General features: G+C 44.3%; 2 protein-coding genes across 2 annotated transcripts in view; one reads left to right on the forward strand and one right to left on the reverse strand.

Moving 5' to 3' along the window:
• Window positions 1–12287, reverse strand: part of LOC138766646 (complement C4-B-like) — a 54837-nt gene that overhangs the window by 23910 nt on the left and 18640 nt on the right. Inside the window, exons 14-22 of the mRNA XM_069944243.1 lie at window positions 12083–12235; window positions 11854–11977; window positions 9666–9734; window positions 9133–9336; window positions 5406–5517; window positions 4663–4733; window positions 4437–4576; window positions 2478–2690; window positions 2339–2390 (exon numbers count right to left, since the gene is read on the reverse strand). Coding sequence (XP_069800344.1) covers window positions 2339–2390; window positions 2478–2690; window positions 4437–4576; window positions 4663–4733; window positions 5406–5517; window positions 9133–9336; window positions 9666–9734; window positions 11854–11977; window positions 12083–12235 — 1138 coding nt within the window. The remainder of the gene's footprint in view (window positions 1–2338; window positions 2391–2477; window positions 2691–4436; window positions 4577–4662; window positions 4734–5405; window positions 5518–9132; window positions 9337–9665; window positions 9735–11853; window positions 11978–12082; window positions 12236–12287) is intronic.
• The window catches only part of EGFL8 (EGF like domain multiple 8), a 64767-nt gene continuing 56771 nt past the window's right edge, over window positions 4292–12287 (forward strand). The window contains exon 1 of the mRNA XM_069944244.1: window positions 4292–4630. The gene's annotated coding sequence lies outside the window, so the exon portion shown is untranslated. The remainder of the gene's footprint in view (window positions 4631–12287) is intronic.

Consider the following 12287-nt stretch of genomic DNA (forward strand, 5'->3'; position numbering starts at 1 on the left):
AATCGTTCTGCAAGAATCAGGACATTTAGCCCAGGTGACCGGGTACTCATACTTGTTCCCACGGTAGAAAGCAAATTCTTAGCAAAGTGGCAGGGTCCCTATGAAATTGTAGAGAAGATCAGTGAGGTCAACTACAAGGTACACCAACCAGGTAGAAGGAAGCCTTTTCAAGTTTATCACATAAACTTGATCAAGCCCTGGAAAGACAGGGAATCCTTGGTGGCGACAAATCCTGTTGGTCATCTGTCACCACCAATCCCTCCGGTCAGGATTGGTGACACCCTATCAGTGTCCCAGAAGCAGGAAGCTAAGGAGTTCCTGCAGAAAAATAAAAACAAGTTTTCTGACCTACCAGGGCGTACACATCTCATTAGTCATCATATTGAAACTGAGCCTAGAAGCAGAGTAAACCTGAAGCCCTATAGGATACCAGAAGCACGGAGGGAGGCGGTATCATCCGAGGTAAAACGTATGCTTGACCTAGGAGTCATTGAGGTGTCTCAGAGCGAGTGGTCCAGCCCGATTGTGTTAATCCCAAAGCCCAATGGAACTTGGAGGTTCTGTAATGATTTTAGAAAGTTAAATGAGATCTCCAAGTTCGATGCCTACCCCATGCCCAGGGTAGATGAGTTGATAGAAAGGATGGGTAATGCCAGGTACATAACTACCCTCGATCTCACTAAGGGCTACTGGCAGATCCCACTCACTCCTAAGGCTAGAGAGAAGACTGCATTCTCCACCCCTGATGGGCTCTTCCAATACGTAGTGATGCCATTCGGGTTACATGGAGCCCCTGCCACTTTTCAGAGGTTGATGGACTTGATTCTGCGACCACATCGTGATTACTCCGCTGCCTACCTCGATGATGTGGTCATTTTTAGCCCGGATTGGGAAAGTCACCTCTGTAAGGTCCAGGCGGTGTTAGATGCCATAAGTGATGCGGGGTTAACCATCAATGCAGAGAAGTGTGCACTAGCCTTAGAGGAGGCCAAATACTTGGGCTACATTATTGGAAGGGGGTTAGTGAAACCACAACTAAATAAAATTGAGGCAATACAGAATTGGCCTCAACCCCTCACAAAGAAACAGGTCAGAGCTTTCCTGGGTATTACGGGCTATTACCGAAGGTTTGTGCCGAATTTTGCTTCAGTTGCAGCCCCACTAACTGACCTGACAAAGGGTGCGAAGTCCGCAATGGTGACATGGACTCCAGAGGCCGAGAAGGCTTTTCAAAGCCTTAAGTCTGCCCTGTGCCAACAACCTGTGCTAGTTACCCCTGACTTTAGGCGAGAGTTTCTAGTACAGACAGATGCCTCTAACACAGGGTTAGGTGCCGTCCTCTCACAGGTCGTGAATGGCGAGGAGCACCCGGTGATGTACTTAAGTAGGAAGCTATCCCCGGCCGAGAAAAACTATGCCATAGTTGAGCGAGAGTGTCTGGCAGTGAAGTGGGCCCTCGAATCCCTGAAGTACTACTTGCTAGGCAGGAGATTCAAGTTAGTGACAGACCATGCCCCCCTAACATGGATGAAGCTTAACAAAGAAAAAAACGCAAGGGTGACTAGATGGTTTCTGTCCCTACAAAACTTCAATTTCACTGTAGAACACCGGCCAGGGAAATTACAGGCGAATGCTGACGCTCTATCAAGGGTACACTGCCTGTGGGGACAAAACGCTCAGCCCTCCGGTCTGAAGAAGAGGGGGGGGATATGTGGACATGTCACTGGAGATGTGTTCGAGGGGGTGTACATCTCACCTAGGCTGATGCGTAGTGTGAGGTGGTAAGTCCAGGAGGGATCTGTTGCTCAGCAGTGCTATGCTGCTGAGTTATTATTTATTTTTACCGGGCCTGGATTTACTGGAATGGTGGATAGGTTGGGAGTGGGATCTGCCATTCCCTCCCCCTCGATCCAGTATGGGTTTTGGGATCAGGTGAGCTCTGATCCCAATCAGCCTGAGAAGGCAAAAGGTGAGCTCAGTGTGCAGGGGAGGCTCTCAGACAGGAGTGAACAGCCTGTATGGTGTGTTCGCTGGGAGCTGGGGCTTATGCACACCCTGCAATATTACCTGCCAAGTGAAGTGACAGAGAGGTAACCTGTTGTATTAGTAAGCGCCCAGACGGGCAGGACTTTTTGTTTTGTTTATTCTCACTGCACGGTGTTGCTGTATTTACGTTGCTGGACCGTTTATGCTACAAATAAACACCAAAGCTGTTTTTAAGTCCAAGTTTGCTGCCTGAACTGTGTCCTAACACACCATCCCCCGGGAAGATCCCTACAACAGGTATACAGATATGTCATATTATGGGTACCGATACCCATTGTCTTCTTCTTCTTACCTGTAGGATCTATGATGTAGGTTTTTTCTTCAAGGACGGAGACACCTTCCCTCTGAGGAGATGAATATAACCTCAATAATAAAACACAAGAAGCATAACATACAGATTTAGGTCTATAGGACGGAATGGGTTCTCTCACCAAGATGCGAAGAGGCTTCTTCACAATGTCCCCGACTCCCAAGGTTCCTAGCGCCTTCACTGTCACCACCGGGTTGGACTTTCCGATGGGCACCACAACAAACGGGACAGACAGAGTGGCGTGTGACGGCACGGTTACTAGTCTTTCTATCGGGTCTCCTTCAGCTGTGGTGGCACTACACAGGTCTTCTGTCTTCTCCAGTGATACCTTAACCTGCACCAGGAAGACGAAAAGAGATTTATAACCTGTCAGAGACCATCAGAGATCCCTATACATCTACAGAGGGGGTACTCTCAGCTTCCTGGACCCAATGCAAAATATCCCTTATTTATAGCCATATCTTACATGAAGTTCCTGGTCATCTAGGGGTCATCTATCCTCTAGATGATCAAGACGGGATGCACTATGGCTCACTAGATAACCAAGGACTATAGAATAATCTTCTATAGAATAGACCAGTAGTTGAACAGAGGTATATAATGACCCACTAGATCACCAGGGACTATAGAATAAACTATTAGATTACCAGAGACTGTAGTATAATATACTAGATCACCAGGGACATGTGTGTAACAGCCTGATTAAACACCGGTATACCGGTTGATCACCAGGAACTATAGAATAAATAAGTAGATTACAAGATGAGTGTAAGAGCCTGTTTTAACACCACGAGTATACCACTAGATCACTAGGGATTATAAAAATAAACCACCAGATCTTCAGGGACTTTAGAAAAAAAAACACCAGATCACCAGGCACTGTAGAATAAACTCTTTGAACACCATGGACTGTAGAATAAAGCATTAGATAATCAAGAACTCGAGAAGAAGTCACCAGATAACCAGGGACTATAAAAAAGCTACCACATCACCAAGGACTATAAAAGAAGCCACCAGATCACAAAAGACTAGCCACCAGAAAGCCACTAAATCACCAAGGATTATGGAATAAGCCATTAGATCTCCAGGAGCTGTAGAATAAGCAATCAGATCACCAAGGACGATAGAACAAACCACTAGATCACCAGGAACTATAGAATAAGCCATTGAATCACCAAGGACTATAGAATAAGGCTATGTTAACACAACATATATTTTCGTAAAACCACGGACGTGATTATTGCGAAAATATACGTTACCTTGCTGTCCATGGGATCCCGGCCGGAGCGTATACACATAGTATACGCTCCGGCCGGGATCCTTAGCGGCGCTGCGAACAACTGGCATGTAAGTTTTGTGTGGCCGCTATTCATTGAATAGCAGCCGCAGAAAACCCTGTCAGTGCACACTGTGGGGTGAGCGGCTCCGGACGCATGCTCCATAGTGTGCAGAGTTCTGATGCGCGCACGCACAGATGCACCCGCATCAGAACTCTGGGGCCCTAAAGATCTTCCGGCTGGTACTGCAGTACCGGCCAGGATGATCTTTTCAGAGACCGGCCGTTCCGTGACCCAGCAGGCCCAGTTCACAGAACGGCCGGTCTCATACGTTGTGTGAATGTAGCCTTAACCAGTACATCACCAGGAACTAGAGAATAAACCATCAGATTACCAAGGAATATGGAACAAACCACTAGATTACCAGGGACTAGAGAATAAACCAGTAGATGACAAGGGGGGAGATTTATCAAACATGGCGTAAAGTGAAACTGGCTCAGTTGCCCCTAGCAACCAATCAGATTCCACCTTTCATTCCTCACAGACTCTTTTGAAAATGAAAAGTGGAATCTGATTGGTTGCTAGGGGCAACTGAGTCGGTTTCACTTTACACCATGTTTGATAAATCTCCCCCAAGATGTGTGTAATGACCCCCTTGAACACCAGGAATTTTAGAATAAACCATTAGATTTCCGTGGGACTAAAGAATAAGGCATCATTCTCCTGATACATGTTACACTTTCTACTTTGGGGACCACACAGCTTATGAGGAGCGAGGAGCACCGGAACGGTCCTGGCCTCACCTTTAGGTCCTCATCATAGTAGTTGTACAGCACAGGCCTAAGCTCCATCTGCTCAAACCTCTTCACAGAATACGGCACTTGGAGGTGAACGTGGAAGTACTGGAAGACTCTGACCTTGACGGGCTCAGCCACACAGAATCCTGTAGACATGAAGAGTCTATGAGAATGCCTGAAGAAACCATCCATGTCCTGAGGTAAGAATCTAAGGCGACGGAGAAAGCTTTACCTTTACGTTCGGACATTCCGACTCCTTGTATCTCCCATGTGGTGATAGAGTCATGAACAGATACAGTTTCACTTAGGAAGAAGAGTGTAAATCGTATTATTATCATTCTCATTGTCCATGTTATATAAAGGGTAATAATTGCTATATCTACAATAGGGACAACATGTGGCCTTATATAGTGTCTGGTCTTAGGGGCACCATTCTTAATGGCTATGGACACCTTACACTATTTTTCTTAATGATTAGTTTCCTGAATACAAAAAGATGCAAAGTTATAGTCTTTAACAGAAATTTACTACCATTTAGCTGCTATTTAGAGAAAGATAAGATGGACTTTCTACTCTCCATCTAGAAATAGGAAGGGGGATACACACCAGCTCAAAGAGTGTACAGGGGGGAGAGAATTCTTGGAGGGCAGCTCACATGGGGAGGAGAGCAGGGGAGAATCATATAGGAAACGTACAAGAGGAAAATAGAGCTCACACAACAAACTGCAAAAGTAAGCTAAATTTTTCAAAAAGACCTATAAAGAAAATCTTTATAAGCAAGAATATAAAATACTTATGCATGGTGTCCAGAGCCTTTAGTCTGGGTTTATTTCATGTAGTCTGACAATGTCTGTGATCATTTTATACGTGGGTATACTATCCAGAATGGATAGACATGTTTGGCTCTTTTTTTTACTGGTCCTTGGGACTATGATATCCAGGCTGAGCACAAGATTGAAACAACAAACACCATACGTGTATTTTTTGTTGACAGTGACGGTTCTCCATAGCCAGGTTTCGGGAAAAGATGAACGGACCTGCACCTCGCTTTCATCCGTGAAATCATCCTCCTCTTCCTCCTTTTGTGCTATGGGAAGGATATTTACATGGTGATCGTTGCTGAACATTATATATGTCCTGACATACAATATTGCTACAGTATTGCATTAGGCAATAATAAAGGAGCTTAAAGGGGTACTCCAAGCAAAAATCTTTTTCTTTCAAATCAACTGGTTTCAGAAAGTTATATAGATTTGTAATTTACTTCTATTTAAAAGTCTTAAGCCAGTCACTTTGTCAGACTGGAAAGAATACACCTCTTAGGACCTGTAGGACATACAGCATCTGATAAGTATGGGAAGACTTAAGAATTTTAAATAGAAGTAAATTACAAATCTCTAAAACTTTCTGAAACCAATAACACATATAAAAAGTCTGTAGAGCTCCACCATACAAGATACTATCTGTATTAATCTAAAGTATGGGGAATGGGTGTAAAGTGTAAAGAAAGAACTTCGGGTTCTAGTAGCAAGCTAAAAACCAATAGAGAAACAACTGAACCTCTGAGATATTACAACATATAAATTTTATTGATTAAAATTACACATAAGTGACAAAAATGATGAGTAAATAAATACACAATGAACCATGGCTGACAAAAATGGTTAAAAATGACAAACATACAGTGAGGGGGCTGCTGCAGATGGACACTGGTAACTAAATAAGTAAGTAATTCAAGTAAATAAATAAATAATTTAGATGAAAACAGGTACACTAAAGTGCTAAATACAGTGCCCAAAGACCTATGTGTTGATGCTATATGGTAAATACACCAAAAAAGGTGCAATATATAAATAAATAACACATGTGTCCCAATGGATGCAGAAATGAATAAATAGATTAATAAATACAGTGTCCTACCATAAATAGTGAGAATCAAAGTGTCCACCGGCGGCCCCCACCCCAACGCACGTTTCGGCGTAGCCTTTTTCAAGGGGTACCTATCAACTGGAGGGTCGCACTATAAATACCCAAAGAACCACTAAGAGAACCAATCACCCGCCCGCTCCGCACATGAAGTGCATTACATACAATCAAGCTACCTGCTCAGTGCTACTGCCGCTTCCGGATGCGACCGGCGTCCGCGCCGAGGGCGCGACATGATGACGCTTGCGGTCACATGATGGTGTGGTGCCTCTATGATGCGTAAATGCGCCAGTCACGTGTGCAACGGGATGACGTACAAGCCCGATAAGTCACGTGACATACCCGTGTGACGCGGACGCACGCAGGTCACATGTGCAGAGAACACAGTGTGCCTACGCGCATGCGCCTCACCCGGGTAGGAAGAGAGCTAAAGACTACTGCCATCTATAGGCCATATGGGAATTATACTCTACAATGGATAAATAAATCATACATCTGTGGGCCATCTATGAAAATATATGCACAAGTGGACAGAATGCATTAAAAGGAGAAATATATATGAAAATAAATAATGAAAATAATAATAAGTGAAAACAAGATACATAAATATACAATACAAATACATAAAACAAATACATAAAACATATAAACCATACATAACCTCACTGGCCATAATCAATATAATAATAATAAACCTACGTAGGACATACAGCATCTGATAAGTATGGGAAGACTTAAGAATTTTAAATAGAAGTAAATTACAAATCTCTAAAACTTTCTGAAACCAGTTGATTTAAAAGAAAAAGATTTTTGCCGAAGTACCCCTCTTAAGGACGCATGACGTACCCATACGTCATGCGCCCGCAAGAGGTGCTCAGAGCGGGGCCGCGCGGCGACCCCGCTCTGAACCGCCGCGGTCCTGGGTGCCGCTTGTTCGCCGTGCCCGCTAATACAGTAATCAGATGCAGCTGTCAGAGATGACAGCTGCATCTGATTACCGGACGCAGCACTTCCCTGGTGTCTAGTGGCGGAGATCGCTCCTCCGGGACTCAGCCAAAGTGACGCTGATCCCGGCTCGGCACTCGGATGCTTTCAGCTGCAGCGGCCAAAAGCATCCGAGTGCCGATCTCATTGATCTTTACTGTATAACTATATACAGCATAGATCAATGGGAGATCAGTATACTTATACTAGAAGTCCCCCAAGGGGACTAACCCTAACCCCAGGGGGAATAACCCTAACCCCAGGGGGAATAACCCTAACCCCAGGGAGAATAACCCTAACCCCAGGGAGAATAACCCTAACCCCAGGGAGAGTAACCCTAACCCCAGGGAGAATAACCCTAACCCCAGGGGGAATAACCCTAACCCCAGGGAGAATAACCCTAACCCCAGTGGGAATAACCCTAACCCCAGGGAGAATAACCCTAACCCCAGGAGGAATAACCCTAACCCCAGGGGGAATAACCCTAACCCCAGGGGGAATAACCCTAACCCCAGGGGGAATAACCCTAACCCCAGGGGGAATGACCCTAACCCCAGGGAGAATAACCCTAACCCCAGGGAGAATAACCCTAACCCCAGGAGGAATAACCCTAACCCCAGGGAGAATAACCCTAACCCCAGGGGGAATAACCCTAACCCCAAGGGGGCTTCTAGTATAAGTGTAAAAAAAAAAAAAAAATTATTATAAGTAAAAAGCCCCCTCCCCTAATAAAAGTCATAATCACCCCACTTTTTCCATGTTTTTAATAAAAGTAAATAAATAAACAAACATGTTTGCTATCACCGCGTGCGTAATTGCCCGAACTATTAATTAATCACATTCCTGATCTCGCATGGTAAACGGCGTAAAGTGCAAAATTGCGCATTTTTGGTCGCATCAAATCCAGGAAAATGTAATAAAAAACGATTAAAAAGTTGTATATACGCGATCAAGGTACCGATAGAAAGTAAACATCATGGCGCAAAAAATGACACCTGACACATAGACCCATAGACCAAAGGATAAAAGCGCTATAAGCCTGGGAATGGAGCGATTTTAAGGAACATATATTTGGTAACAATGGTTTGAATTTTTTACAGGCCATCAGATACAATATAAGTTATACATGTTATATATCGTTTTATTTGTAACGACTTGAGAAACATATATAACAAGTCAGTTTTACCCCAGGGTGAATGGCAAAAAAAACAAAAAAAAAAAACAAATAAAAATAAATGTGTTTTTTTTTTTTCAATTTCACAACACATTGAATTTTTTTCTGGTTTCGCAGTGTACTTTATGCAAAAATTCAGCCTGTCATTGCAAAGTACAATTAGTGATGCAAAAAATAAGGGCTCATGTGGGTCTCGAGAAAAATGCAAAACACAAGGAGGAAAAAACTAAAACGCAAAAACGAAAATTGGCTCCGTCCTTAAGGGGTTAAGCATGTAAGGTAAATTCCAGAAGTAAGCCTACATCATCTTGAAAGAAAACTCTCTCTGTAGTGCCACCTATAGGTGGTTAATCTGAGACCCAATGTCTGACCTTTTTTATGAGTTTATGCCCCCAGCACCAGGACAGAGTGGGGTTCAGGCTGGCCGTGTGAGATTGTCCAGAATAGTGACCTATAGGTGGCAGTAGAGAGGCAGTTTTCCTTTCATCTAGAGAAGTACTATAAAGATATACAGAACTTATTCTTCATCATCCCCATATGGTATATACAGTCATCATAAATCTGTAGACACATAGAAAAGCCCTTGGGAATAAACCAATATTCAATAACATTTCTTACTTCTCCCAATGCGTTCATCCTGTTTAACAGATTTGATCTTCTTGCGCTGTTCCTCGGCGAATTTGCAGCACTCAAGGAACGCTTTTCGGCACTCACTGGCTGTTATACGGTTCGCTCGGTTTTCACACTTTTTATCCATACGAGCCGGCAGTAGCTTCATTCCGGTGATACAGCACTGCTTGAGTTGGTTTTGGTATTGGTTTACTGTAGATATGAAACAATGCAAGAGATCATAGATCAAAATGGCCTCCATGCGGTTATGCCGCCAGGACAGAGGCGCCCCCTCTATGGCATATCGACCTCACTCTCTGGTTTACTAACAATGTAGTGTCTCTGTATGGAGGAGTCTTGCATAGGTTCTCAGCTCCAACCAGTGATAGAACTCTTCTTCCCCTATAGCAGCCACATATATGTGCCCATTACTTGGGGTGCAAACATTGGTCTTCTGGTGGACCAGCATGAACCATATCCATGAACCCCATATCAGAACATATAACTAAAACAAGACCAGAAATCTCGCGATCTCTCCTTACCTTTCTGGTTAGTAAGTTTAATGAATTCCTCAGATCTTTTCTTCCTTTGAGAAACTTTACAGCCAAATTCTGTAAGGGAATGAAGAAAAGTCATGGTTCTCGCATCTATATTCATTGACTGACTACAACTTCCTGTATAGTTCTTAGGCTGGGTTTACATATATAAGTTGGCATCAGTTGCGTTTTTTGCCTAAAAACTGACCACAACTGATGTTACAACTGATGCCAAAAATGCATCAGTTGTGATCAGTTTTTCTATCCGTCTTTTCATTAAAAACCATCAGTTGCCATCAGTTTCCATCAGTTGTCATCAGTTGTCACAAGTTGCTCTCATCAGTTGACATTTTTTTCCCCACTATGTTTTCCTGTCATTTTCAATGGGATTTGCGGGGGAGCGCACGGGGGCTATATACTAAATTGGGGGAGCTCACGGGGGGCTATATACTACAAGAGGAGAGCGCACAGGGGGGCTATATGGGAGGGGGAGAGCGCACAGGGGGGCTATATGGGAGGGGGAGAGCGCACATGGGGGGCTATATACTATTGGGGGAGAGCGCACAGCAATGCTGTATACTAATTGGGGGAGAGCACACAGGGAAGCTAAATATTACTGGGGGGGCAACAGGGGGGCTATATACTACTGGAGGAGAAACAGGGGGGGTGATATACTACTGGGGGACCAAGGGGAACTATAGGGGAGGGGGAGAGCACACAGGGGGAGATATATGTTTATTTTGTGTACTATTTGCCTGAACGCCGGATGCCAGAGCCGAACGGCATGCGTCCTGCCCGGCGAGGCATCCGGCGCTCTATTCGATTGAATTGGTGCGGCGCCGCATTACCGGAGCGGCGGTCCGCCAGGACGCTGCAAGATGCGTCCTAACGCACCGACGGTCCGGTGATGCGGCGGCCACTAGTTCACCGCCGCACATTTTGAACGATCCCATTGAAAACAATGGAATCAGTTCAAAGATGCGTTTCCCTCCGGCGCTTTTCTCCTGCGCCGGAGGGAAACGCCGCCGCACCGCCGGACATATGTAAACCCGGCCTTAGAAGAATATTCCTTACGCCTAGATTGCTAGTTATCACCTATGAATTGGTTTGGTGGAGATCTGACTAATGGGACCCCCAATGATCATCGGAATGGGGGTAATATAAATGGAGTAATAGTCAAGTAAGTGAACCCCCATGCCGCTCTATACAGACCCAATGAGGGTACAAAGTACAACATAATCCCAAAGCCAGTAAATGGAACGCCAGTTTACGTATTAGACTGCCACTGTATTCACCTGTGGAGGACACGGGACCCCTGTTCTTGTGATCAATGGACACTTATCACCAATAAATAAGTGATAAGTGATAAGTTGTGATCTTAAAGGGAACCTTTAAGGGATACTTACCCTTCCAGATGAGTCCCGTTCCTGGATCCGGTCCCAGGACGAAAATATCAACGCCCATAGAGAACTAATGGAGCCGTCATTCTCTATGGGTGTTGGACTCATCTCCGATATCTTCGTCCCGGGACCGGCTCCAGGAACGGGACTCTTTGGAAAGGGTAAGTATCTGGGGGCTGCATCGGGGGGTCGGGCGGGCTCTGTGCCCGTGTCCCTGGTGACAGGTTCCCTTTAATATTTAAGAGGTATTCAAGTATCAAAAAAATTTATAAAACTATTACCTCAAGATATATAACTCACCAATATAATGTTAACACTTATAGTACTGGCTTTAGCATGTTTCTTCTTGATTAACCCAAGACAGGAAGTTAAAAATAAAACCACTACATAATGTGTATTGTCTCCAGCTCCCCAGCTCCTCCCTCCATCCTGAGACAACACATCATCTTCTGCTGCCCCAAAAGGCCTAGCTGTATCATGTCTCTGGGCTCTAGCCCCACCCCCTGAGTAACGTTGTGACTTCTGAGCAGCCCATCCAGCGTATATCACCATCTCCCTGTCATGTATAAATATACATATATATCTTTATTCGGACATGGTAATGAGGTGTGTTTACAGCATGCTGCTTTGTGCTGAACAATGCCACAAGCAGAGGAGCCGGCAGTGAATACAGCGTTCAATAGACCTGCTTGTTGACAGGTTCCATGTAGTATCAGAAATAAAAAATAAGAAATAATAAAAATGAATGCATGTAACAACATCCACATAGCCCGGCTTCTAAGTCATACAATCACCATTTATGTCACTGTATCCTGCAGAAGAGACAAATGCTAATCCAGCATCCATGAAAACAGATTTATAATCCTTCCCACTTCCAGGAGAACATCCCAGATCATAGTCATTCATGGCCTTAAAAACCTGGAAGACATGGAGGAGACTGTAGTCAGAAAGCAGCGTTATAATGTAAATCGGACCACAGCCATGTCATTCAATATAAGGAGACCGGACTTATTATCGGCCTACCTTGGTGGGGGTCAGCTTGTTTTTGGAGTTTAGGATGTAGACGGCTGTATCCACTGCTGATAAAGACACTGTGGTCTTATCATCTGTTTCTATTGTAAGCTTGAAGGAGTTTCCCGGTTGTATACTGTCGCTAACATCCGTCCTAAGTTCCAGCTAAAAAAAAAAACAACAAAAAATTTAATTTCCACCAATTTTTTTTTATTTC

The sequence above is a fragment of the Dendropsophus ebraccatus genome, chromosome 10 (assembly GCF_027789765.1).
Source record: "Dendropsophus ebraccatus isolate aDenEbr1 chromosome 10, aDenEbr1.pat, whole genome shotgun sequence".
Lineage (NCBI taxonomy): Eukaryota > Metazoa > Chordata > Amphibia > Anura > Hylidae > Dendropsophus > Dendropsophus ebraccatus.